The sequence below is a fragment of the Dipodomys merriami genome, unplaced genomic scaffold (assembly GCF_024711535.1).
Source record: "Dipodomys merriami isolate MVZ:Mamm:240054 unplaced genomic scaffold, mDipMer1.0.p SCAF_3, whole genome shotgun sequence".
NCBI classification, from domain to species: Eukaryota; Metazoa; Chordata; class Mammalia; order Rodentia; family Heteromyidae; genus Dipodomys; species Dipodomys merriami.
Window position 1 is genome coordinate 1,835,989 of NW_027204492.1, and position 27,032 is coordinate 1,863,020.

At 49.3% G+C, this 27,032-nt stretch overlaps 2 protein-coding genes across 8 annotated transcripts in view; one reads left to right on the forward strand and one right to left on the reverse strand.

The window, feature by feature from the left end:
• Positions 1-4,799: 4,799 nt before the first annotated feature.
• On the forward strand, positions 4,800-17,686 carry Ccnq (cyclin Q). Of its 3 annotated transcripts, XM_070038868.1 has the most exons (6): positions 4,941-5,024; positions 6,777-6,878; positions 8,055-8,238; positions 9,573-9,705; positions 12,370-12,597; positions 17,194-17,686. In XM_070038868.1, the coding sequence occupies exons 2-6, from the start codon at positions 6,785-6,787 to the stop codon at positions 17,281-17,283; spliced, it is 729 nt and encodes a 242-aa protein (XP_069894969.1). In that variant the 5' UTR covers positions 4,941-5,024; positions 6,777-6,784; the 3' UTR covers positions 17,284-17,686. The 3 variants fall into 3 exon arrangements, with proteins under 3 accessions (XP_069894968.1, XP_069894970.1, XP_069894969.1); XM_070038867.1 differs by lacking the exon at positions 6,777-6,878 and having other exon boundaries at positions 4,800-5,024; XM_070038869.1 differs by lacking the exon at positions 6,777-6,878 and having other exon boundaries at positions 4,800-5,024; positions 17,254-17,686.
• Positions 17,687-22,360: 4,674 nt separating this feature from the next.
• Atp2b3 (ATPase plasma membrane Ca2+ transporting 3) overlaps positions 22,361-27,032 on the reverse strand; it is a 77,073-nt gene continuing 72,401 nt past the window's right edge. For 3 of the 5 annotated variants that reach the window (XM_070039525.1, XM_070039532.1, XM_070039526.1), the window contains one exon: positions 22,361-25,514. In XM_070039525.1, the coding sequence (XP_069895626.1) occupies positions 25,194-25,514 (321 nt within the window). In that variant the 3' untranslated portion in view covers positions 22,361-25,193. The remainder of the gene's footprint in view (positions 25,515-27,032) is intronic. The other 2 variants (XM_070039529.1, XM_070039528.1) reach the window with 1 other exon arrangement.

The following is a 27,032-nucleotide window of genomic DNA, read 5'->3' on the forward strand; positions in this document are numbered from 1 at the left end:
TCCCTCCTATCTCTGGGACGGCGGTGCCTCTCCTAGTCTGTCTATCACTGACCTTTGGACCCAGTTCTCAGCATTTCCTAAGTGCCACTTGCTCACATACATGATCTTATGTGTGCTCAGAGTTTGTGCTAATGGAACCCTTTAACTCACATAAGTAAAAAAAGAAAAAAATCCAGGCAGCAGATTCCCGGAGATGTGACAATCCCTCTAATGCTCCCACTTGTAAGGAAACTTCCACCTTGTCTAATAAAACCAAACCCCAATTGCCAGGTAAACAGAGCTGCTTCCTAGCAGCTGGAATGGTTGCTGGGGGCTTGGAGCAGACAGGGCTGTGATTACACTGTGGTTTGACAAAGGTTGCTCTGTGCAGCGTGTGGGGGGGAGGGAGGAGGGCAAAGCTGCTGAAGGGAGACCCTGTCTGCTTGTGGTCATGGCTGTGGTCCTCGCAGCAGGCACTCGCTCAGGCCGCAGGATAAATGGGAGTGGAGATAGGGTATGCAGGTGCCAGGCCTGGCCTGCACCAGGTGACACTGGTTCTTTCCAGTGGGCAGGGACTGGGCAGGGGGAGGCCAGTGGGGAGGAAGGGGGCTGAAGGACCAGTGCCCCTAATCCATGAGGGAAAAGTGTTGGGGACAGGAGGGCATGGGTTCTGGTCACTCTGTAGGAACAGGATGGACCCTATCTGAAATTGGCCTTGATTGTGGAGACTAAAGGTGTCAGTCTCCATCGACAAGAAGATATGGGAAGTTTCGTCCCTCACCAAAGGAGGTGTTCTGCAAGCACAGGTCAGCCTTCCAAGCTGGTCTGCATTTGGCTTGAGAGGGAAAGGAAGGGAGCGCTGGGGACATGGCTCAAGTGGTAGCACTAAAGAGGGCCAGGAAGGAGAGTGCTTGAGCCTTCACAGAGTCTGAGATGGGAGCAGGTGGCAGGGACGGCAGCATGGACCGTTGCTGTCGGAAGGCAGCAGTGTCATGCAAGGCTGGCGAGGGCTAGATGCGAAGGGACCAAGGAGCTCAGGGCCACAGTAGCTACAGAGAACGTAGGGGGGAAGCAGGGGAAGGAGGAAGAAGGTGTGTGCCGCGTGACATGTGACATGAGTGGAGGGAGGGAAGTTGCTAGGTAGAATGATGAGGGGGTGTTGGACTGTGGTGAGGAAAGGCTGCCGGGAAAGAAAGGATGATTGTGAAGTACATGGGATTTTCCTGGGGCCCCTGTCAAAGCCCCGCCTTTCCTCTGTATCCCAAACACCTCTCCTCCTCTGCCTCATCCATTAGCTTTAGCGTCAAAGTCCAATTGCTTGAAATGAGTCACTCACTCATGTGATAACAGCATTGGGAGGCGGTGGCTGGCTGTGGCTTAATCAGCACCAAGCGCTTGTGGGGAGAGTTAGGTAAGAAAGTGGTGGGCTACGAACAGGCTTCTTGGTAGAATTGCCCACCTCCCATATTTGTTCAGTGTCTTCTTGATGCTCAGCCTGGGGCTGAGACCTGGGCTTCAACCCCCACCCAGAGTTCACTGTGTGAGCAAGGGAATAGGGATGACAGAGGTGACAGGTGGCAGCAAAGCAGGGGGAGGGGTGAACCCCATGGTTCACCTGCCAGTAGGAGAGGAGACCCTGCTTAGAGGTTTGCTGGCTGTGGTTGGTGGGTTGTGAATTAGTCAGTTATCAACCACTGTGCCAAAGCCGTCTGCCAGACGAGTGCCCTGTGACCCAGGGCTTTAAAACTTAAGGTGCTCACCAAGTCATTCCCTCGAGTAACATCTGCAGGCACCCGTTACTTGCTGAGTCCAGACTCTTCACACCACAAACGCCCAGGGGAGAAGGAGGAAGTCTCAGAGCACCATTTAACAGGCAGGCCAGCCTAGAGGGGATGGGCAGGCAGGCTGGCCAGTAGCCAAGGGGAAGTGCTCTGTGACCTGGAGCGAGCATGCATACGTGTGGGAAAACACACACGGAGTCATACACATATATGGGGGGGGGAGAATTAGTTGTGTGGAGGTGGGTGGATGTATGTGTGCTGGGAGTGTATTATGTGTATGGGTGTGTTATGTTGGAGGAGTGAGAAGCTGGGGGACAGTGGTGTGATTTGCCAAAATCTACCACCCCATTAGAGAATGTGGACTTAAATCTGCCAGATCCAATGACTATTGGCTATGCACAGGGAACTTTTTGGTAGAGCACACGACCAAATGGCTTTGACCAGCTGGGCTGAAGGGAGGTGGGAGTTGTGACTGCTGCCCAGTTTCCGGTATCAGGCAGGGGAGAGAATGCAGCTGTTCCCAGCTTGGGGACAGACAGCACAGGGGGCCAGTAGAACTGAGCCCCTCCACAAAGGCACACACATACACACAGGCAGAAAAAGCAAGCTGGGAAGAAGGATGTGGAGCCAGAATCTCTTGCACAGATCCAGACGCTGGACTGGAAGGCCATCACCTGTGCCAAGAGGTGGCGAGCTGTGCCGTGGAGCCTTCGGATGGAACCCGTGCCCCCAGTACCTACACTGCAGATTTCTGGCCTCTAAAACTGGCAAGGATTCCCTTCTTTGGTCTGAGGCCATGCACATTGAGGTTTTTTTTTTTCCACAGGCAGCTCTGGACAGCACATGATTCCATTCCCTATCAGCTTTCTTTCATGTCCCTTCCTGCCCCTGTTGCCTCATACCTGGCCTCAGGTCAGGACCAGCTCTGCATGCCACCACTGTCTCCCACCTTTATGTACTTCCTGGATGATGGGAAGGCAGGGGCAGGCTTGGACATGGGTGTGCAAGAGAGATTTTCAGGACAGAGGGGCAGAGCTTGGGCCTTGGGGGTTGGTGATACTGTGAAGGAGCAGGTAGCAATGGGGAGCTCAGGCTGTTATGAGCTCTGGGCCAGCAGGGAGAGACCTAAGTAACCCACCTGAGACCAAGCCCAAGCAAGAGGTCTTCCTTCTGGGCACACAAGGAGGTTAGGTGAAGATAGAGGTGGAGATGGAGTGATGGTGCTAGAAGCGCAGGAACAACTCAGGGTAGAAGAAGCTGGAAAGGCAAGAAAAATCCTCTAGGAGAGGTGCTGGAGGAAGCACAGCCTTACAGACTTTGATTTCAGATCTCTGGACACCAGAATTATGAGAGGATATATTTCTGCTAGCTTTTTGTTGTTGTTGTTGTTTTGTTGGTCATGGGGCTTGAACTCTGGGCCTGGGCACTGTCCCTCAGCTTTTCAGCTCAAGGCAAGCGTTCTACCACTTGAGCCACAGCACCACTTCTGGTTTTCTGAGTGGTTTATTGGACATAAGAGTCTCATGGAGTTTCTTGACCGGGCTGCTTCGAACTGTGATCCTCAGATCTCAGCCTCCTGAGTAGCTAGGATGACAGATGTGACCCACCGGTGCCTGTCTTCTTCTTCTTCTTCTTCTTCTTCTTCTTCTTCTTCTTCTTCTTCTTCTTCTTCTTCTTCTTCTTCTTCTTCTTCTTCTTCTTCTTCTTCCTCCTCCTCCTCCTCCTCCTCCTCCTCCTCCTCCTCCTCCTCCTCCTTCTTCTTCTTCTTCTTTCTTCTTCTTCTTCTTTCTTCTTCTTCTTCCTCTTCCTCTTCCTCTTCCTCCCCTTCCTTCCTCCCCTTCCTTCCTCCCCTTCTTCTTCTTCTTCTTCTTCTTCTTCTTCTTCTTCTTCTTCTTCTTCTTCTTCTTCTTCTTCTTCTTCTTCTTCTTCTTCCTCCTCCTCCTCCTCCTCCTTCCTCCTCCTCCTCCTCCTCCTCCTCCTCCTCCTCCTCCTCCTCCTCCTCCTCCTCCTCCTCCTCCTCCTCCTCCTTTCTTTTGGTTGGTTGTGGAGCTTGAACTCTGGGCCTGGGCACTGTCCCTGAACTCTTCAGCTCAAGGCTGGCGTTCTACCACTTGAGCCAAAGTGCCACTTCCATTTCTGCTGTTTTGCCATTGGTATGTGATCATTTGTTACAGCAGAAGGACATTGGGAGTGGTGAATTTTGCCTGTGCACATTTCCAGCAGTCTGCAATCAGCAATTGTCTGAATGTGTCAGAATGACCTAAGTGAATGTACCTGGCTTAGGAGTTCGTTTACTGTTCTATGTCCCAAACACTCGGGACACAAATTCCTGTTTGTGCAAGACACAAATGAAATATGGGATGGTGTGAGTCTAGTGTACCACATGCATTTAACAGACATTTATGAAACTCCTACTGCATGTCAGGTGTGAAAGGGAAACAAGAAAACATTCCCGAAGATTCTGGGCAGCTCTTAAATAGAGCTGTAGACATCTTTAACGCCACTATTAGGAAAGGATCTCTATATTTTGCGCAGCAGTTCCTTTGGGTTTCATATGCATGTTTGAACACTAACATCTCCCATTAGTGGCAGCTCAGATATTGACTCCGAACAGGAATGCCCTCGCCCAGGGTTTGGCAGACGCTGTCAAGTCTCCTCTTCTAAGCCACGCTGGGCCACCGTCCTAGGGCGACACTTTAGTAGGACCGTGAGTATTTGCGGCTCAGGTGTCTGAAGGTGCCTTCGTGCTTCAGTCCTCAAGCCTGAGACCTCCTTGCGTCCAGGCGGCGGCGGCTGCAGGGCTTGTGGTTCTCAGGGGCGGGGCGTCCGCTCCTGGGAGAGAGCAGGTGGAGTCTGGGGCTGGGCTGCATCTCCCGGAGGCGGGGCGTAAGTCTCCTAGGGTGAGTGGCATTTGCAGACCAGCGGGCGTGCGCAAAGCCTCTAGGGAGCGTCCGTTTCTGCGCCTGCGCCCGCGCCTGCGCACTCATCCAGCCGCTAGTGCGCAGCCGCGCTTACCTGGGTGGGCGGGCCGGCCCTGCCGGAGCGGGACGCTTGTATAGGCCACTGGAATCCCGGGTTCGGGCCTTAGCGCACCGGCGGTGTTACTCCTTTGAATAGGGGTTCGTGGGGTCACGGGACAGGGCCTCATGGAGGCTGCTAGCACGGACACCTGCGAAAAAGGGGCCGAGGTGTTGAGGGCCGAGGGGTTGCCGGTGCCCAAGGCGAGGGTACACTTCGAAGTTACGAAGTTCATCATGGAGGCAGGTAACTGCTGCTAGAGAAATGGCAGCGCCCACGCGGGTGGGACGTGAAGGCCGCGGGTCTCACACCACACAATCGGAGCCGAGCCCGTGCGTTGCGGAGCAGCCGCTGCCAGGCTGAGGGAACAGGCTTTCTGCTGTGACCCGCCGTAGGGAGACTGGGGGTCCTGGCTCCGAACTGAACGCCCTGGTCTTTCCATCCCACCCTACCTCCACGCAGGGCACACGCCGCTACTCCCTTTGCACAGGACTCTCAGGCCAAACGAGAAGATGTGAGGTCCCAGTCAGGGTGCCCGCAGCTCTGTGGGTCCACCAAGCCTTCAGCCATACTGAGAGACTGGCACTCGGTCACCCAAGGCCTTTTTCAGCAGGCTGTTGGGAAGGTCCCATCAAATCGAGGATCCCCAGGCTGCAGCTAAAATTTTGAACTTTGCCTGGCGACCATAATACTGTTAGGCGTCCTTCTTCCTCATGGGGCAACAAGCCCCTGGGATTTCTGTGGAGACACTTGGCCAGTAGTATGCCTTTCAATGTGGCAGTTATTTCCTTACCACTTTGTGTACACTTTGGAAGAGACTGGCTTGAGCGAGTGTGCGTTCATTCAGAGTAGACGGTGCAGGACCCAGCTATTCATAAATTTAGTTTACAGTGGTTGCAAAGTGTTCTCCACCTGCTACTACACATCTCCTTAGTAGGTCATGTTAGCAACGCCACATTATATGGCATCTTCTGGGACAAATTATCTGAACAACTTATGCTTAGACCTTGAGATGCTCCCACCCCTTTTTACTTTAATTATTTTGGTAATAACTTTTCCAGTTTATGCCCTAATAGCCAGGACCATAATCCTCCTGTTTACACTTGCCAAATAACTAGGATAGGAAGCATGCACCCATGTGCTCAGCTTTATTGATTGAGATAGGGACTCTTGAACGTTGTTGCTTTGGCTGCCTTTGAACTACAAGGCCTTCCGATCTCTGCCTCCTGAATAACCATGATCACAGTCATGAGTCACTGTGCCCAGCTCTATTGACTTACTTGTGAGAGATATTTACTCTCACCCTTTGTAGAAGCGACACAGTAGTCCCTTGAGGATATCTTTGTCCTAACTCCTGGAACCTGTGACTATCATCTTATATAGGGAATTTTGAAGACATGATTAAGGACCTAAAGATGGGGATATTACCTTAGGTGATGGTGATGATGATGATGATGATGATGATGATGATGATGATTTGTGCCAGTCCTGGAGCTGGAACTCAGTACTGGGGCATTGTCCCTGAGCTTTTTGTTGCCCAAGGCTAGCACTCTTCCACTTGAGGCAAAGCTCCACTTCCAGCTTTCTGGTGCTTAATTGGAAATAAAAGTCTCATGCATTTTCCAGCTGAGGCTGGCTTTGAATTCTGATCCTCAGTTCAGCCTCCTCAGTATTTAGGATTATAGGCATGAGTCACCAGTGCTCAATTCTGAAGGAAACAGTGTTACAAGATGCTGTGACAGTAGTTTTGAAGATGGAATAAGAGGTCAGGAACAGAGGGGTGGAGGAAGCTAAAAAAAGGTAAGAAACAGATTTTCTCCTGAAATCTCCAGAGGTTTGAAACAAGCCCTGGTGACACCTTGAGTTACCCCTGTAAGACCCATTTAAATTTCTGACCTCCAGAAGAGCCCTAGGGCACTGAGCCACCTTCTTAGCTCGAGGATGCTGCAGACAGTCTCAATGATTGATAACTGGTTTCTCTCCACTTTCTTCTGACAGAGTAGTAGATGCCATTTATGTTTCTCCTGCTAACTCTGGTCATTGTGAATTGGTTTGGGTTCTGTGACTTCACCACAATGATTTCTTTGGGCACTTCCAAGGGTGAGTGGGATGGGGCTGAGCTCTATCCCCTAAATAAATCCACTCCATCATGCTCTAGTTGTGTGTTCCACTCACTTGTCAGCATGTTGACCTTCTCTCCCGCCTGGCTGTGGCCTTAAATACTGCTTTTTCTTGGCTCTGTGGTTTCACTCACCTGTCTCCTCTTAATCTGTACACTAGGAAACTATTGTTCAGTATAAATTTTTGTGCCCGTACTAGGACTTGAATTCAGGGCCTCGTGCTCTCACTTTGCTTTTTTGCACAAGTCTAATGTTTTACCACTTAGGCCACATCTCCACTTCCAAGATTTTGATGGTTATTGCAGATAAGAGTCCCTCAAGCCAGCCTCCAATGGCTCATGTCTTTAGTTCTAGTTAATCAGGGAGGCTGAGATCTGAGGATTGTGATTTGAACCTAGTATGGGCAGGAAATCTGTGAGACCTTTATCTGTAATTAATCACCACAAAGCTGGAAATGGAGCTGTGGCTTACGTGGTAGAGCACCAATCTTGAGCAGAAAAGCTGTGGATCAGAGGTCAAGTCCTGAATTCAAGTCCCAGCATTGTAACACACCAGAGTTTCTTGGATTTCTGTGCTCAGGCTGGCTTTGAGCCGTGATCCACAGATGTCAACCCTTTGAGTAGCTGGAATTACAGACCTGAGCCACTGGGACCTGGCTGACTGTAATTTTTAACTGAAACACTGGGACTTATGGCATCTGTTTGATCACTCAGAGGCCTTTTGCCTCCTGTAGTCACTATAGGATCTTAGTTGTGAGCATTGGGGTAGTGACTTCTAGTTAGGTGCTTGCTTGACTGTAAACAGACGCCCAACAGAGTATGGTCTTTCCCAAGCTTCTGCATAGACGTGGAACTGAGCAATAGTCAGAACTCTTGGTCATGGAGGTATTCTGCATGTCAGAGTATGGACAGGTCCTAGAGACTTTTCAAAAGTGTCCCCTGAATGAAACATTCGGTTTTGAACACTATCCTCAAGGGCTTAGCTGGCGCATTAGAGTTTGAGAAGCCTGTAGTCCCAGCCAGAGATCCAGCAGTAGGCAGTGGTGAATGAAAAGTTCTTGGTCTTTGTGTAGGGTGTGTACCTTTAGTGGCTTCCCTCACTGGAGCAACGGGTGAGAAAGCATTTGAGGACTCTCTGGCTCACCTTCTCTCTGTAGGTATCAAGCTAGGAATGCGGTCCATTCCCATAGCCACTGCATGCACCATTTACCATAAGTTCTTTGGCGAGGTCAACTTGGATGCTTATGACCCTTACCTGGTTGCCATATCTTCCATCTACTTGGCTGGCAAAGTGGAGGAGCAGCACCTGCGTACTCGGGACATCATCAACGTGTCCAACAGGTACCAGTGTTCTGGCATGTAGGAGGATATGCTGCAGAGAAGGTTTCCTTGGGTTTTGCACTCCACACACCTGCAGCCAAGCTTGGCCAGAAGTGGTTGCATGGCCTGATTCTGGCCCCAGAGCACAGCTGCAGAGGGAGGAGGGAGCCTAAGGTCAGGTGCCCATGGGCTTCTGTGGGAGGCAGCTTGACTGCAGTACAGGAAGCCCTAGAGGCCGCCCAAGGTGGAAGTGGGGCTTGAGCAGAGCGTGCTTGGAGAGGCATGATGTCAAACAAGCGTCATCTGCAGCCCTAAGCAGTACAGGAAGTGGGATGGCTAGAGGCTGAAGAGCATGGGAGAGAACCTGTCCTGGTTGGGTTGTAAGGCCCCGTAGACCTGTGTGTCTACCACAGGGAGGATGTGACACTAGCCAGGCAACAGTTGTATTTAAGTGATACAAGAAACTGAGTCAGTGTCCATTGCCTAGGAGAATGTGTGTGGTGGACAGCACAACTGTTCCTACTGAGGAAAGAGGCAGAGCCTCGCCACTTGGGGAGGCTGGGCCAAGAACTTGGGACCCAGGAGACAGTCATAAGATTTATGGAAAGTTACTAACTAGCTGTGTGTCATGGGCCTTTCCAGGAACTCTAATCATTAGGAAGAATACTTTGTTCTCCTTTTTTAATAAACAGGTAATGGAAAAAACACTCCCCACCCCTTAAGCCTGACAAGTTCACAGTATACAGGGAGAGGCTAAGAGAAAAACAGGCACAGAGCTGAGGGAGGGCAGCTGGAGTCTACCTGTAATTGCCTGGCCCCCAGCAGGGAGGAGCAGCAGAAGGGGAAATTGTGTGGAGCCCTAATTAGATGTGGGCACAAGCTGGGGGGTTCTGAGGGGAATTTGGAAAACGAGTGGGCAGCCAGGATGAGTCATGGCAGAGAGTTGTGAGCACTTGAGTGTGAACCCTGTTCACACTCACCTTGGGGGTCTTTTATAGGATCTTTTTTTATTGGGAGTGTTGTGGATGGATAGAGTGTAGACAAGGACAAATCTTGAAGGAAAGACACACAAATAAGAAAGACAAAACTAAAAATTGAATATATGTTCCCAAGCCATGTTGATATATTTTTCATCGGCCCAGAGAGAGCCTTAGGTGTTGTATAGCAGTTGGTGAAGACTTAATATTGTGTGTCGGTCAGCTGGCTTGGTGTGTTCATGGTTCCAGGCTTTCCGGAGCCATTGAACACCGTCAGTCTTTGTGCTTGGCATCTTGCTGAATAACAGTGGATGGCCCATCGGCTTAAACCTATGAGCCAACTTCTTTCTTCTGACACACTTTCCATTATGTCTCTAGGCATTTTAACCCGGGCAGCAAGCCCTTGGAACTGAACTCACGATTCTGGGCGCTCCGAGACAGCATCGTGCAATGTGAACTCCTTATATTGAGAGTTCTGCGCTTCCAGGTCTCCTTCCAGCATCCACACAAGGTACATGTGTGCTAGGGAGCCGGCAGCTGTTTCCAGAGGCTGGAGTCATATTCTTTGTTCCATAACCTAAAATTCACCCTGCCTAGCTGTGCTTAGAAACTCATGAGAAAAGCCAAGCTGCTCTTTCTCCTAACACTACCTAGTTTCTATTGTGCCCTCTAGCCATGTAGATGAAGAATTATCTTATAAAAACATAAAACGATACATCAATCTACTGCGAGATACTGATTTGCACATGGACATACTGTGCCTTAAGGGCTTGGCTCATTGTTGTTGCCCCATTGCTTGGGGTAGAACATCATTTCAAATAGCAGCCCAGCGGCAGGCCCAGTCAGGAACACTTGAGTGTGCCGCTGGAGGAACACAGGTTTATGTGCAGGCAACTGGAAGGATTGCCTGCAGAGAGTAAGGAGCTCATCTTGGGGCTCTGCGCCATGATTCTGTTCCTTTTCCTTTTCAGTGGAGGTTTTTGTTTTTGTGTTTGTTTTTTGAGACAGCATCATTTTCTATGTAGCCTACACTGGCCTGGAAGTTCCTTAGTGTCCCAGGCTAGCCTTGAACTCATAATCATCCTTCCTTATTCTCCCAAGTGCTGGAAGTATAGACATGTACCACCATATTCAGCTAAATGGTATTTTTATTGAGGCAATTGGAGATTCACAAGCAGGAATAATCCACAGTGAGGCCATGTGTCTTTTGCCCAGCCAGTGCCAGCAGGAGCACTTTGCTGGACTATAGCACAGGATGTTGATACAGATACATTGCACTGGTTTCCTGGGTATTTAATTCCATACAGTTTTATCACTTCTTACATTCACATGTCCACCACCATAGTCCAGGTGCAAAAACAACTCCATCTGCACAAGCGTCTCTCCCTGACCCCTCCACATCCCTCCCTAGCGCAGAAATCTCTGTTCTTGGATTCTCACACAGTAATTTTTAGTCAGAAGAATGCCTGATCAGCATCCCAGGAGGAAGTGGGAGCTGTGCTGGCAGCTGGAGAGTGGGGTTGTCAAGGCGACAAGGCTTAGAAAGGAGCAGCGTTCTGGCCTTGGAGGCTTTTTGATCTGGTCCTGGATCAGAGTGGATCGTGGGCCTTACTGGAACCTGCAGCCCCCTCCCTCCCTCTGGTAGGGTGACAGTCTAGATACCATGAGTTGTCCCTTTAAGGTGTGGCTGGGTCACATGCAGCCATAATACCTGCCACTGTGGCTTTTTGACCTGTTGGAGATTGTCCAAGTGTCTGTACATGGTGTAAAGTTCAGGCCAAGTGTCTTGTCTCCCTCCCCTTTTAAAAATAATATACTTTTTAAAATTAGCTCATGTTAGTTACACAGGGGTGATTTCATTACTACATTTCCACCCATGTTTATGATGTATTCTAATACATCTTACTCCCTCTGTCACACTCTCTTTCCTCCTAAAGATTTCCTTTTTGTGTCAGAACTAGGACTCATGGCCCTTTCATGCAGCTTTCTTTTTCTTTTCTTTCTTTTTTTTTTTTGGGTGCTAGTCCTGGGGCTTGAAGTCAGGGCCTGGGCGCTGTCCTTGAGCTCTTTTGCTCAAGGCTAGCACTCTACCACTTGAGTCACAGCTCCACTTGTGGCTTTTTGGTGATTTATTGGAGATGAGAGTCTCACAGACTTCTCTGCCTGGGTTGGCTTCGAACCAGGATCTTCAGATCTTAGCCTCCTGAGTAGCTAGTATTACAGTCATGAGCCACCTGCACTCAGCTTCATGCAGCCTTCTTGCTCACAGTTGGCACTTTACCACTTGGGGTACACCTCCAGTCCTTTCTTCTTTTGTTACTTTTCATATAAGGCCTCATGTTTTTTGCTCAGGGCCAGATTAGACTGTGTTCCTCCTACTTACGCCTCCTATATAGTTGGTATTACATGTGTATATGTGTCACCATGCTTGGCTTATTGATTGAGATGGGGTTTCCCTAACTTTTTGCCTGAGCTGACCTCAAACTGCATTCCTCTCTGATCTCTGCTTCCTGAGTAGCTGGGACTACAGATGTGAACCACTATTCCTGGCCCAAGTGTCTGTCTTCTAAGAGGTCAGTACCTCCCGGCTCAGAGATTGTGGAGATGTCTAGGAGGCCAGTACTACTTTAGGTCCTTGGCTCAGACTCAACAAACATAAACACTAGTCTGTGGCCTTCCTGAAAGCAGTGTGCCCAGGGCAGGCCAGGTACACCAGTGTTATGCTCTCTGTTCTGCAGATAGGGTGCTATTGGCTGCAGCTCTGGGCCTCAAGTGGTTTCACGTGCTGGCCTGAGCAGAGCCCTGGGCTTGAGGAGGATTATGATGTGGAGGCTATTAAGAATGGCCTGAGCAGGTTTCCTGGCCTGAGTATGGAGGCCAACAGTGGGCAGGCGTGTAGGGATTGATTTCAGCAGAATGCCAAGTGCAAAGGCCCAGAAGTAGTGTGCTGGATACATAGACATGGCTGGCAGATGTGGTAAAGGCACTGGGAGATAAGGGCAGAGAGGATGGCAGGGTTTGGCAGCTGGCAGATGGCTTTGGGGCTTTTTCCTCAATGACATGGGTGCCATTGGAGGGCTTGAACAGGGTGGCGGCATGATGGTGATGGTTTGGGGAGAGTGGCTCGAGGGGGGCGGAGCCCTAGGCAAAGCCACTGATGCGCATGTCTTTGCAGTACCTGCTTCACTACCTGATTTCCCTGAAGAACTGGCTGAATCGTTACACCTGGCAGCGGACTCCCATCTCTGTCACAGCCTGGGCGCTGCTGCGGGATAGCTACCATGGAGGGCTGTGCCTCCGATTCCAGGCTCAGCACCTAGCTGTGGCAGTGCTCTACCTGGCTCTACATATCTATGGAGTTGAGGTGCCTGCTGAGTCCGAAAGTGAAAAGCCATGGTGGCAGGTGAGGTGACTTCTCAATACACTCAACTGTCCTTTCCCTTTAGAAATCCTTCCAACTCGCTGCTCACTGGTTTCTTTCTTTTTTTTTTTTTTTGTCAGTCATGGTGATTGAACTCAGGGTTGGGGTTCTGTCCCTGAACTTTCTTACTTAAGGCTAGTGCTCTACCACTTTGGGGCACAGAACCATTTCTAGTTTCCTGATGGGTAATTGGAGATCAGAGTCTCATGGGGACTTTTCTGCCCAGGCTGGCTTTGAACCACAACCCTCAGACCTCAGCCTTCTGGTAGCTAGGATTATAGACATGAGCCACCAGCACCTGGCCTAGTTTCTCTTTATTAATCATCCATGAACAAAGCTGTTGGTCACTAGAAAATATCTGTTATGCTAGGTGTGGCAATTCAGCCTTGTGATCCCAGCTATCAGGAGGTAGAGATTGGGAGGATTGTGATTTGAGACAAGTCTGGGCAAAAAGTTCACGAGATCCCATTTCAACAAACAAGCTGTGTGATCTCAGCACAAGAGAGGCCCAAGGTCAGTAGGCATGAGGATAATAGTCTGAGGCCAGTTCTAGCAAAAATGTGACACCCTACCTGAAAAGTAACTAAAGTGACAAAGGGCTGGCTCAGGTGGTAGAGCACCTGCCTAGCAAGTGCAAGGTTCTGAATTCAAACCCCAATACTGAAAAAAAGTAAATTTTTTGTAATAGTTCATGGTTGGGGCTCACCCCCTTGTGCTTTGGCATTTGGAGCCTGGTCATTCTTTGCAGTAAGGGCTCTTAGGTATTGATCAACAGCCCTGGCCTCCACCCAGGCACTCAAAATCTTCTGGAGCAGAGATTGTCCCAGTCGAGAACCTCTGAGCTAAGTCAGCACATTCAAATACTGGATTGAGAGGAACTTACATAGATCAAGAGGTTAATAAATTTGGCTTACTCTCAGAAGCAGGGGGTGTTTCTTGGCAAAGATAGATGGGTAGACAAGAGGGAGGGAGGTAATTGATTACACAGAGAGATGCATAGGCAGATACTGGTAAGTAGCTGATGGGTGCATGCATGCATGCTATTGAGTAGCTGCTATTTAGGAAGGTAGATGGATAAAGTAGATGGTAAGTAGGTAACTAACTAGCTAGATTGACGGATAGATGATTGAGTTCTCTATTTCAATCAGACCTGTTGAGTCAAGTGTTGTTGGTAGACAGTGTGTTGAAATCTAGCCATTGGGAGAGCTCTGCAGGTGACATAGGTGCCACTGCAGAAAGGTATGTCTTCCTAACACACTGCCCGGACCTCTGTTTTTTTGTTTTTTTGTTTTTTTGTTTGTTTGTTTTTTGTTGGTCATGGGGGCCTGAACTCTGGGCCTGGGCACTGTCCCTCAGCTCTTCAGCTCAAGGCTAGCGCTCTACCACTTGAGCCACAGCACCACTTCCGGCTTTTTCTGCTTATGTGGTGCTGAGGAATTGAACCCAGGGCCTCATGCATGCAAGGCAAGCACTGTACCACTAAGCCACCTTCCCAGCCCCGGACCTCTGGTTTCTTATCTATCCATTCCTGTCTAGGTCTAGCTCATAATTGGTGCTTGGGGTCGCGGTCTGAGGCCAGGAGCACCTGTAAGGTCCTGTGTTGGGGGTAAGAGCATCTATGTGTGTTCCATGCTCACTTTTCTCAGAGACTGATAACAGGATTCAGTGGTGTTGCTTGGTTGGAATGATGTGCCAGAGAGGCACTTGCTGGCTCTGCTCTCTGAGGACATCTGGTGGTCACGGTGGCTCTGTCACTCAGCTGTAATGTCCCTTGTTTTTCCTTGTGCTGCCTCTCCATTTCACTTTCCTTCTATTCTTCCTTCACTAGCTAGAACTTCATGTGAAGCATGAGCACTGTCTCTGTGCCCCGTATTCAGCCCTCCCAAGAAGAGCTCTAGCTGTACTGGCCCAGCATAGCTGGGAATGGCCCTGCCATAAACCTGCTTTCTGGCCCACACAGATTGGCCCAGTTTTTACTCAGCTTGGGAAGAAGTTGCCATTTTGAGTGGCAGATATATGTTTACCCAGCTTTTTTTTTTTTTGGTGCCTGTCCTGGGGCTTGAACTCAGGGCCTAGACACTGTCCCAGAACTCATTTGCTCAAGACTAGTGCTCTACCAGTTGAGCCACAGCTCTGCTTCTGGCTTTTTGGTAGTTAGCTGCAGATTAGAGTCTCATAGCCTTTCCTGACTGGGCTGGCTTGGAACTACAGTTGTCAGAGCTCAGCTGTCTGAGTAGCTAGGATTATAGGCATAAGCTCACCCAGATTTTTTAAAGGCCTGCTAGACTTGATTTCACCTTTCTAGATAGATCAGGGTGCAGGAACTGGAAGTTTCCAGAATGCCAGTGTCCCTTTGGGCAGGAAAGGCGCAAGGGCCAGTTTTCTTGAAGGGAGCTATTTGTGCACAGACATAAGAAAGCTCAGGTGTTATTTGAAGCACTTTTCTCCTCATGTTCTCTCCACTGCTACTTCTTGCTGTAGCTAACCTCAGGTGTCACTTGTCACCTGTGGGCTTAGCATCCGAGCCCGGCATGGTTCTCTGCAAGCAGCCTGCCTGCCAGAGTACACACACACACACACACACACACACACACGCACGCACGCACGCACGTACGCACACACGCACGCGCGCGCCGAGGGTTGGCCAGCCTCTGGAGGTGTGACACAAGACACTGGGGGATGGTCACATGGCCTTGTCAAAACTTCCATCCCCAGATCTGCACCTGGGGCCGCCCCCTGTGCCCTTTGCCTGAAATTAGGGAGACTTGCTCATTTCTAGCCACTCTAGCTCTTTGTTGTATGGCCAAACATACCATCTGAGTGGGAAGTTGAAATTCTAAGACTAGTGGAATCAAGCCACCAGGTCCCTCTTTGTCCAAGAGGCTAGTAGTGTTTTTTCAGGTCTTGAGGATGTGTCTTTTTGACACATGCCCCACCATTGTCACCTACCCTGAACTATTTTTCTTAAGCTGTGATAGATCACCATTTTTAAGTGGCATTAAACACACGGACATTTCTGTGCAATCATCACCATCATCTTCTCCAGAACTCTTAGATGCAAAATTGAAACCCTGCCCGCATTAAACACTCCCTCCTCCCCAGTGCCTGGCATGCACCCACCATCTACTGTGTGAGGCTCTGATTCTTCTAGGCACCATCTAGAAGCGAAATCATGGAGCATTTGTCCTTTTGCACCTGGCTTATTTCACTGAGCATTGTAACTTCACAGGTCACTGCACTGCAGCCTGTAATGCCATCCTCTTCCTATTAAAGCTAGAATGATAGTCCATTTGTAGATGGGCATATGTACCCAGTTTTTAATGGTCATGTTGACAAGCCTGGAGTTTTGAATACAGAACCCACCCAGAACCCAGGGAGATAGAGCTATGCTTGCTGAGATAGGAATGAAGGGTTTCCATGTCACTGTCTGCCATCTGAGGATGTCGGCCATTGTGGGGGGTCTATTTTTATAGGGGGCTTAGAAAAGATGGACTTGGTCTAGTTCTTGTCTTTTGTTTAGCTCAAGACCTTGACCTCTTCGCTACTTTGTTTCTCTAGGCAGCAACCTTCCTGGAGTAGCATGACTATGGCATCTACCTGAGGCTTGTTGTTGGGGGTGGGAGATCCCCCAGAGTACCCTCAGGCTTCCTTCTCTAGGGAGACTCACCCACAGAGGATCGCCATACAGTTCATGATAGTGAAAGGACACAGGTTAAGATCAGCCAATCTACCAGCTCCTTAGGGCAGAGGCGAGGAGAGGCCACATGTGAGCTTCTGGTGCCTCCCAGGAAGTGGTGTTTGTGCCGTCAGTGGTGTGGGGCAGCACGCACAGTACTGTCAGTCTGGAAGTTCACCAGGGTGCTGGGGTCCGGGATACCATGTGCTCCAAGGCTCCCACCTGTATCATAACACCAGTACAGTACCTGGCAGGGCTCCAGGCCCCAGGTAAACATGAACATGACACTCTCCTCAGGCAGGATTTGACTGGAGGATTTTCTGGGAACCAGGCATAGACCCACATCTGCCTTGGGGGGTGGGGAGGGGCGTGGAGGTTGTGGTCTTAAGGCCTGTGAGTTGGCCCTGCATTGCACATTACTCCTGATTTGGGCCCTCAGGGATAGGTCTCAGCCTCAAGTGGCTCTGGATGTCTATTCTAGGGCTTGCTCCAGCCAGGCTAGATGGGAGTGGGGTCCAGGTTATAGAATCAGACAGTTTCTGGGAAACAACATAGCCAGTCTCCCACCCTCTCCTCTAGGCAGCCCCACATTGGAGTCAAGAACCTGTGCTTTGGGCACAGATCTATTTCCAACTCCCTGTGTAACTTTGGCCAAGTTCCCTATCCTGTGTAATGCGAGTGATTTACAAAGCCTTTTCCATCTCGAATGTTCTCTGCTTTGAAAGTCTTTGATCAGCCTCAGTAGTCTGAACTGATTTGGCAGGAGAGCCACCATCCTCGGGATACACAAATCCCTGAGGCTCCTACCTTCCCCAGAAAGTGCCATCCTGTGCTGGTGGTGGGTACTTCATTTAACACACAGAGAGAGACTAATTGGAACTTCTTTTCCTTCTCCTTTCTAGGTGCTTAGTGACGACCTTACCAAGCCAATCATTGATAATATTGTGTCTGATCTCATTCAGATTTATTCCATGGACACAGGGATCCCCTAGCCCTGGCCCAGGCCTGCCCAAAGAGAAGCCAGGATGGTCGGCTGCCTGGGGATGGTGCCGCTATGTTGCTGTGACGGCCAGTCCTGGGTGACTGGTTACACTGCTGGAGACGGGCTGGTGAAGGTGATGACATGCTGCGCCCTTGACTGTCCCCAGCAGCCTGGGTCCAGAGGATGGCAGGACCGCGCCTCCAGCGGGCAGGCTGAGGGGTCAGGTCATGTGACTGCCCTGATGTGACCGCATCTGTCCTTTCCCTTTGACATGACTGATTGCAACGGAGGTGGGGAGTCACTGGCAGGAAAGTCAAAGAACAGAAGGGACTGCACTCCTTGGGCTTTTTTTAAAAGCCAGATTTATAGGAAGTATGAATGTGCAAGATAGATGGAATTTTATTTTGTGTAATAAAAATGATGCAAATCCACAGAGACGTCCCCTTATCTTTGCTTTGCAGTCCGTGCTGCCCTTGGAGGGTGCCCCTTGTGCTCTGGGATATTCTTTGCTTCCAACTTTCTGTGCTAAGCGGGGGTCCTGGAACCGCAGGGCGGGGGTGCGGGCCTGCTTGGGACTGTGAGTCTGGCCATGGGGACAGCTCAGAGCATCACTGGAATTTGGTCACAGTGTAGCACAAAGTCCAAAGGCAGAGGTTCTCCTCCTCCAGTCCCGGGGCTTGAACTCAGGTTCTAGGTACTGTTCCTGAGTTGTTTGTTTTTTTTTTGTGCTCAAGGCTAGTGGTCTACCACTTTGAACTGAAGTTCCACTTCCTGCTTTTTGTGGTTAATTGAAGATGAGTTTCACAGACTTCTGCCTAGTCTGGCTTTGAACCACAATCCTCAGATCTCAACCTCCTGACTAGCTAGGATTATTGGCATGAGACACTGGTACCCGGCTCTAAGGCACAGTTATTATGTCAATACAATTCCATATAGGATATCCAGAGATGCCAAACTGTGACAGCTCTGACTCTCCCCTACCCACACCCTTGCAGAAAGACTCTGTGTATGCGTGCGCGTGTGTGTGCGTGTGCATGCACACAACAGCCTGGTATGGGCTCCCTGAGCCTCCATGGGCTTGATGGTACCTTCAGGTAATGGTGGCTACTTTCCCACATTTGGGCGGTTGTGACCACAGGACAGTGGGTTGGGCCAGTGCTTTCAGTTGACAATGGGACTTTGGGCAAGAGCTTCATATTACATGGGTGTCATTTGTCACTTGTCATGGGACAGAGGCAGTTGTCCCATACTGATGACAGGTCAGTACAAATGCTTACTTGACCTTACCAACTGACTGTGTTATCTGTCTCTTGGGTGATGAAGCTGAGAAAATATCACAGTCCTCCCCACACTCATAGCAAGCTTTCCTGGCCTGGCCTCCCTCTGTTTTGCAGAACTATTTTGTGGGCTTTGGTGGCAAACTTCTTTTTGTGGTATATACCAGTCCTAGGGCTTGAACTCAGGACCTGGGCAATGTCTTTGACATTTTGTCCTTGAGGCTATTGCTCCACAACTTGAGCAACAGCTCCATTTCTGGCTTTTTGGTAGGTTATTGGAGATTCTTGAGTCTCATAGACTTTTCTGCCCAGGCTGACTTTGAACCGAGGTCCTCAGATCTCAAGCCTCCTGAATAGCTAGCATTACAGGTATGAGCCACTGGTGTCCCACAGGATTCCATTTTCTACTGAGATGGCATGGAACAGAATGTCCTCTGAGATCCTCTGGGACACTCAGTCACTTTGCTTCTCTTCATAGCTTTCCAGAGTGGCTTGGGATGCAGTGCAGTTGTTCACCATATGGGCTGGTCAGAGATACTTCTGTATGCAAAGGCAGTTCCTTTCTTAACCATATCTATTGCTGAAAGGCACAGAGGCATGTCTGAAAGGATGAGCCCTCTAACTTGTGTGAGTGTGCTCAGGGTGATGCCTCACATTAGGCCTCTGTGGACTCTGTGCCTCCATTCTGCCACCAACGCATAGACGCAGCACTGGCCAGCCTGGGGGAGCACAAGCAGTTCTTCCCGGTGAGCCAGGACTGGGGAGGGGAGAGTACACTGTGAGCCAAGCTGCCTCTGTCTGCCACCCTGCATCCTTGCTATGGCCATGGATAGCAGCCTGTGATGTGGAATCCTCACCCCACCCCTCGTCAGCTCAAGGATATGGTGTTCTGCATGCTGCTTCCTTTGCCACCTGCTCTCCAGGGCTCACACTTTACTTTTCCTTCTTAATTATACATATGTATATATGTATATATATGTATATTTATAATACATATGTTAGATATTTTGTGCCAGTCATGGGGCTTGAACTCAGGGCCTATGTGTTCTCCCTGAGCTTTTGTGCTCAAGGCCAGTGCTCTACCACTTGAGCCACAGCTTACTCCCCTTAATTCTTTAGACTTAGACAAGAGATGATCCTGGATTATGCATAGCCTGTGTTCCCAATGCTGTGTCCATAGACATAGTAAGAGTTCATTTGGACTGGGAGCTGGTGGCTCAGGCCTGGAATCCTATCTACACAAGAGCTGAGGTCTGTGGAGCACAGTCCAAAGTTAGCACAAGACAGGAATGTCTGTGAAACGTTTACCACCAATGAACCAGCAAAAAAGCTGGAAATGGAGCTGAGGCTCAAGTGGTACAACACTAGCCTTCAGCAAAAAAAGAAAAAAAAAAGTTTGAGCCATAAGAATGATATTCTCAGCTCTTAAGAAAGCATAGCCCTCCTTTCCAGAAACTTCTGTTTCATGTGCAACCCCACCCCCAGCCCCCACTCTTACCTGCGCCTCTCAGGGAATAGCAGTAAGAAGGGGGCTCATTAATTGGTGCTCCACAGGAGAGTCACAGACCTCTCCCAGTGGAGTGTTGGAGTGTGGCCCCCATCCTGGAGTGCCCAATCCTACAAGACTCAACATTTGTTTCCTCTCCTGATGAAAAGTAGCAGGTAAGTTTCTTTTTATCATGAGACGCGGTTTCCACTTTGTGGTTGCTACTTTGAAATCATTCCGTGTGCTATGTGCCTGCCACACTCGCTAACTTTGTTCAGTGTTATTTGTGTGCCGGCCTCTGTGCCTGTCACCTCAGACTGTATGTCCTTTTTTGATGTGTGTGTCAGGGCTAGAGAGACAGTGTGGATGAAGTCTTGCTTTGCATCATACAAGTCAAGTCTAATTGTAAGGAGTTCCATTGTTATAGAATGAGGTTTTTCCTGTTTTCACTTTTCTTCTTATGAAAGATTTTGTTCAACATTTAGGCATAAAAAGGTCAGCAAAGAGACCATGAGATAAGATATTCTAGAGCCTGAATGAAGCTTCTAACTTGTAGTGTAGAACATATCTTAATTACTGTGAAATGGGAAATGGCTAAGTCTTCTGCTTCTAGGGCAACTAGATTCAGAGACAAACTCGAACAACTTTCTTTTTGGCTGTGATGCATTGACTTGTGTGTCATCTCCCCTGGAGCTGCCCATGTCCTGTCCCCCAAACCTAAAAATATCTCAGATTTGGAAATAGGGTCTTTGGACATGTCATCAACTTATGAAGAGGTCATTAGGTCCACCCCAATCCAAAAATAGATACATGTTGAGGACAAGGCCACATGAAAGAAGCAGCAGAAGTTGGGGTGATATATCTGCCAGCCAAAATGGCAGAAGCTAAGGAAAAGGTCTGGGAGTGATTCTTCTGGAAGTTCCTCAGAGGAAGCTTAGGTCTGCCAACGCCTTGGTTTTGGACTCCAGACTACCAGATCTTGTGAGAGGATCAATTTTTGTTATTTTATACTGTCCAGTTTGGGCAAGTCTGTGACAGCTTGTCCTCGGGTGCTGACATAGGCTTCCCCACATTCCCAGGATTCCACTGCTGTGGTACTTTCTTGCTCCAAGCCATGTGGCTAGGCACAGACTTTCCCCCATGGGAACTTTGTTGTATTCAATAGCAGAAGTTTGGGGGGGGGGAGGGAAGAGTCACAGACACAATTCATGATGTTTTGTAGAGAAAATAACATCTTTCCACATGACCCCAGCTGTCTTAATATGGAAATTGGCCAGTCAAGACTTACTTAACCTTATGGTTCAAGATAGACTCTTAAAACAAGAAAGCAAGATTCTCTGCTTTGTGTTTTTTGGCTTGTTGTAGAAACATAAACATGTGTCTGGAGGGAGCTCTGAAGTCATTTTTCTCCATTCTTGGTTACTGCCATGGAAAATGTGTTCTGTGGTTCTGGCATGTCTAGAAGGACAATGCACTGAGCAGAGAAATAGAAATACCATGAAATGAGGCAAGGGAAGTCTTAGTGCTGCTGCTTCTTCAGCCTCTATTTACAAGTCTGGCTCATAGAACTATCTGGTTGGCTCTTACTGGCCTAAAGAGGGTGCTGTGGAGCACAGATGGCCACCTGAACCTATCTGGGAATACAAGAAAGAGACTTGGAGTGAATGAGGGAGTGAAGTAATGGACTTCCTTCCTGTGGCTTGAAGGTAAAGAGGAAGTGTGGGATTAGAACCTTGTACGCATGTCACAAGGTACAGCTGCTGAGGAAAAGCAATCTAGTAGGTTCTCAAAAAGTTAAACACAGCCAGAGGCTGGGGGGAGGGAGGCTATCATCTTAGCACCTCAGGTGGTTGAGATCTGAGGATCACAGTTTCAAGCCAGCCGGGGCAGGAAAGTCCATGAGACTCATGTCCAGTTAACCAGCAAAAACCTGGAAGTGGAGTTGTGGCTCAAGTGGTAGAGAACCAGCCTTGTGCAAAAAAGCTAAGGGACAGCGTCCAGGCCCTTAGTTCAAACTCTAGTACACATACAAAACAAGGGAGAGTCTGCAAGTACGTTGAGTTCACAACTTGCCCCCCATCTGAGGATACATACGGGCTAAGACATTCACTGTAGGTGCTTTCAGGTCAAGCCAGTCAGAATCTCCCAGAAGCTATGCACCCCTCGCCTCACAGGTGGGCCCGCTGCTTCTCATTGGCGTAAGAACCCAGCAGGGCAGCGGCCCTCAGGAAGAGGCCGTGTACCAGAAAGTCACGTGTTTGGTTCCAAATGGGAACTTATTAAATAAATCACACAGATTACCCAGACCAGGATTGTAAGAGCCTTTCATTTTTTTTAATACACAGAAGTTTTGGTCTATTCTTTCAATTAGGAAATTCAACTATAGACTTTATTATGCATCTGCAGTCTTTCTCATTAAGATATTTTTTTGTTCATCTTTATAACAGGCAGATAAAAATGTAAAACATATTTATGAACTGAACACAGTTGACCAAGCCATTCCGTATAATATAATGCTGTATAAAGAGCAGCTTCCCAATGACACAGGCCTCCCTGGGCCTGAAAAGTATACAAGAACCGGAGCGGAAGATGCGAGTTCACGGTGCCCCACTCTGAACCCCACAGCCCAGCACAAAGGCAGCCTCCGGACTACACACTCAACATGGACATCAGACAAGTTTACACAGCAGCAGTGACGGTTTGCTTTTGAATGTCTAGTGCTCATTGGCTCTATTGATGTGTCTACAACAGGGTGACGAGAAGCCCATTAGCACAGCCATATCATCCGCAGCTGAAACACTTTGAATTTTACTTCTTGTGGAAGAACACAAAGACCCTCAACATAGTGAGTTGCCCTTTTGTTATTGTGGTTGAAACAAGGACATCAGGGAACAATTTACAAATGGGTAACATTCTCAATGTGCCCTTTAGAAAAAGGGATGGCTTTAAGTTATCTGTAGCTGGCATTTTCGAATGGATTTTTTTTGTTTTCTCTTCTGACCGAAATGTTTTTGCCCGAGCTTTGACCACTCCTTCTTAGGGGTGACATAGCATTGATGTTAGCAGTGGGAACACAGCATGTTCCCGTTTGGCTTTGTGTGGGTGCCAGCAGGTGCGACAAACTTTCCACGGGGATGGTGCAGGTGACCCTCTGGAAGGTGCCAGTCCACATCTGCTGCATCCTCGTCTTACGTCCATCAGCTCCACCTGTCTCCGGGTGGCTGAGCCCAGGCCCCAGCAACAGGGGGTATGGGAGCTATAGGGAGGCCCTGGTCACCTCTCTAAAGTGACACCCAGAGTTTTCAGAAGGTAAAGGAACCTCGTTGACAAAGTGCTGCCCATTTTGCTGCTGTCACCAGATGGGCATCCACACTGAAGATCTGGGCATGTGCCGAGAATTAGGAGGGTTGACCTTCCATTGGGAAGAGGCCCATCTGTCTGAGCTTTCCTGACAGGGTACCAAATTTTGGACCCTCTCTCTCCCTGGCATTCCCCTCTCAGGTTATCACTGATTCAGGGGAAACTGAGGCTTGACCCACTGAATGTCTGGGAGGATCCAAGGCCTGCCAGCCCTGTTGTCAGCCACAACAGGACCAGAAGAGCTAGCAGTATGATGAGAGCAATGGGGACAGGGATGGTAGTAAAATCCAAGAGGCTCTGCTTCCCCAGCACGGCCTTTGTGGGTTACATCTGTCCTCTGGACCAGAAGCCTGGGGCTGGAAGCATGCTTTGGTGGGTGGCACTGCCTATGTTATGGCTGAAGTGGTCCAGCGAGCACTTTCTGGCATTTTCCAAAACACAAAGTGGGATCCAGACGTGCTGAGGGCAAGGAGGTTAGACAGCAATTCCCATCAGCTTCTTGGGTTTGGTCACCCCCTCCTTCAGTTAGTCACTATGGGACTCAGACCTGCCTTGGGAGCCCATCTGTCTCTGTTCTACTGGGGCTGCTTCCAGGATTGTGGGTCCAACCCACTGGGGTCAGATGGGGCAAGGACTACAGCAGTACCCACACCTTGCACACATGCTACATGCTCTCAAAGTTGGGGTACAGACAAAGCCACCAGCTACAAGGAAGAAGTTAGAATTGGAATTGGAAACAAAGGAAGCCAAACGCCAAACTTCCCTTGCCACTGACTGGAGGGAACAATTCTCTCAATACTTTGGTATTTTCCTTTGTGATACAAGATTCCATTGAAAGGCTCTCCTCCCCTTCTAAAGGCAGGGATCTCAAAGTGCAAGTGTTCCAATTGTAAGGCCTCCATGTCTCCAGCATCCCTCCCCAGTCCTCCTCCTCTGGAATCTCAGTAGGACCACACAGGAGAACACTGGGCCAGGGACTTAGGGAGGAATAGATATCAACTGAGAAGGAGTGCAGTCTCATTTCCTGTGGGGGGGGGGGGCGCGGAAGAAACCAAAACCTTGCTACATTCAATACTGGAAATTCAAAATGAGAATGTCTAAAATGGAAATATCATGCCAATAAAGAGATCCTTATCCTTTAAATAAGCATCTTGTCACATATATGTATGTGCACACAGATGCACATCCATACAGACCCACACACACATGCACACTGCATAGGGAAGGGTCTACTACTGTGGTCAGGGAGAGTTGCTTGAAGCTACATTTGCAAGTGGCTCCCTCTGGTGGCTGTCTGGGCAATGGCATCCTCCCTTGCTCCACAGTGCAGTTCCATTTTTTGGTATGTGTTTGTTGATCTGATTACTCTCTAGTGGTTGCAACAAAGCTTTCAATAAACCCTAACCAGCCCTGACCCCAATGCACAGCCTGGATGGTGGACACACGGTGGAATTATTTGTTAAGAACGAAGCATCAGTAGAAAAAAAGGTAGGGAGTGCCATTCTTCCTCTCTTCTACCTTCCCCTCCTCCCTCTTATCCTCTTCTTCCTCCTCTTCCTCCTCCCCCTGCTTCTGCTCCTGGGTCCTAGATGAGAAGCCCAGAGGGCCGCACCTTTATCGAATGGATTTGGCTTCCTGCAAAGACAGCACAAGAAAAGCCCTCAGTTGTCTCTGTTGTTTCCCTCTTTGGCAGGTGTGCAGGTCCCCCTCTGTGCCGTGTGCATGTGTGCGTGCGTGTGGGTGTGTGATTGCGCGTGAGTCCAAGTGTGCATGTGTGCATGTACAGAGAAGTTCTGGTTAGAGGGACGTCTCCATGCTGTGGAGTGGGCTCCCGGGTCTGGAAGAGAATGCCGAAGAGGTAGCTGACTTGGTGACATGCGTGGTCAGGTAGATGCCGCTGTCTATGGCATTGTTGTTCTGGTTGGGGGATGGTGGGGGTGGGGCCCGGAGGCGCTCCTCGTTCTCATCCACATCCGTGTCATCTATGAGCGGGATGTTGTGGGTGTAGTCATTGATCAGAAACTCGGGCGTTGCCATGAAGTTATGGATGGAGCTCTTAGATTCCGGTTTTTCCAGACCTTCATAGAGCGAGCTACGGAATGCTTTCACCACTCGGATCTGGAGCAGAAGGTGAAGGGATGGGAGCCAAGGTGGAACAGGAACAATGGGAAGGGGTGAGAAAGTAAGAGAAGGAAAAAAGAAAGGAAAGGTAAGGGAAAGGAAAGGAGACAGTCAATGTCCAGATGGTGCCAATGACTTGGACCACATCAATGACTTGGGGGGGGGTCATCATAGCACTTGGGGTGAGATATTACAATTTTTAAAAATGGGGTAGCTCTGCTGGGCTGTGGTAAAGGTTTTCAGGTCTGGGCTTTACTTTCATCAGCTGTTCTACAGTCAGGAAACATGGCTGTCCTGGCCAGATGTTTTGGATTACCTGGCATTTGTCTGCTGCCTTCCCATTCTTTGACTTGGGAGGAAGACTGGTTTAGGTGGCCCTGGGAATCTCTACTCAGTCGGAATTCCAATGTGGTAGAAATATGCTGAGCCTCCTTAAGCATCTCACCTCCATCCCCTCAGCTTCGTAGCTGCCACCAGGACCTTCCATGCTCAGACCTCTTTGAACTCAGTGGCTTTTTTTGGGGGGGGGGGAGGTTGGTTCTGGGGCTTGAACTCACGGTTTGGGCTCGGTCCCTGAGCTCTTTTGTTCAAAGCTAGTACTCTACCACTCTGAGCCACAGTTCCACTTCTGGTTTTCTGGTGGCTCATTGGAGATAAAGTCTCATAGACTTCCTTGCACAGGGAGTGGCTTTGAACTTCAGTCCTCATATCTCAGTCTACTGAGTAGCTAGGCTTACAGGTATGAGCTACCAGTGCCCAGCTTTATTCATTTTTTGCCCGTCTGGGGCTTGCACTGAGGGTCTGGGTGCTGTCCCTGAGCTTTTTGCTCAAATCTAGTACTCTACAACTTGAGACACACCTCCACTTCCAGCTTTTTTTTTTTTTTTGGTAGTTTATTGAAGAGTCTTACTGATTTTCCTGCCTAGGCTGGCTTCAAACTGGAATCCTTCAATCTTAGCCTCCTGAGTATCTAGGATTACAGATGTGAGCCCCAACACCCATCCATCAGGGGTTCTCACATGGAAAGACCTCCCAGGTCTGGAAACTTAAGGATCCTTCATATTGCTCCTGCCTGGCCAGCTGCTCTGCCCCATCTCCTCTATTACTCTCTCCTTTGTCCTGGGGGTGTCTGAGATCTCTGGTTACACCTTCCCTTCCTGGCCACAGTCCTGGGACCCATCTGGCTCCAAGCTCTGGGCCTAAGAGCCTACTTACTGATCTCTACCTGGAGGGAACAACTGAAAATGGCCACATTGTGCACACCAAACTTTCCCTACTTAGCTGCCTTGGTCTACTATGGTGGTCCTCATGGTCTCTCTGTAGCCCTATGCCATAGCTAGTTGCTTCTGACTTGGTCTGTACTCTGTTTCTCCTCCTCACTCTTGTATTCAGACATCCATGGACTTTTCCATACTCTGTACATTCCCACTTTGCTTCCAGTCTTCAGATAAGATTGACTTCCTGCAAGGAAGAGCTTCCCCATCATACTCTTGACAACCCCATGCCCCCTACCAC

What these genes read in the sequence shown, in the direction of transcription:
- Ccnq (XM_070038867.1), top strand. Translation starts at nt 4,907, where the DNA reads ATGGAGGCTGCTAGCACGGACACCTGCGAAAAAGGGGCCGAGGTGTTG. An exon ending in ATCATCAACGTGTCCAACAG is followed by an intron (nt 8,239 to 9,572) that starts GTACCAGTGTTC and finishes TTATGTCTCTAG; the next exon opens with GCATTTTAACCCGGGCAGCA. An exon ending in CCTTCCAGCATCCACACAAG is followed by an intron (nt 9,706 to 12,369) that starts GTACATGTGTGC and finishes ATGTCTTTGCAG; the next exon opens with TACCTGCTTCACTACCTGAT.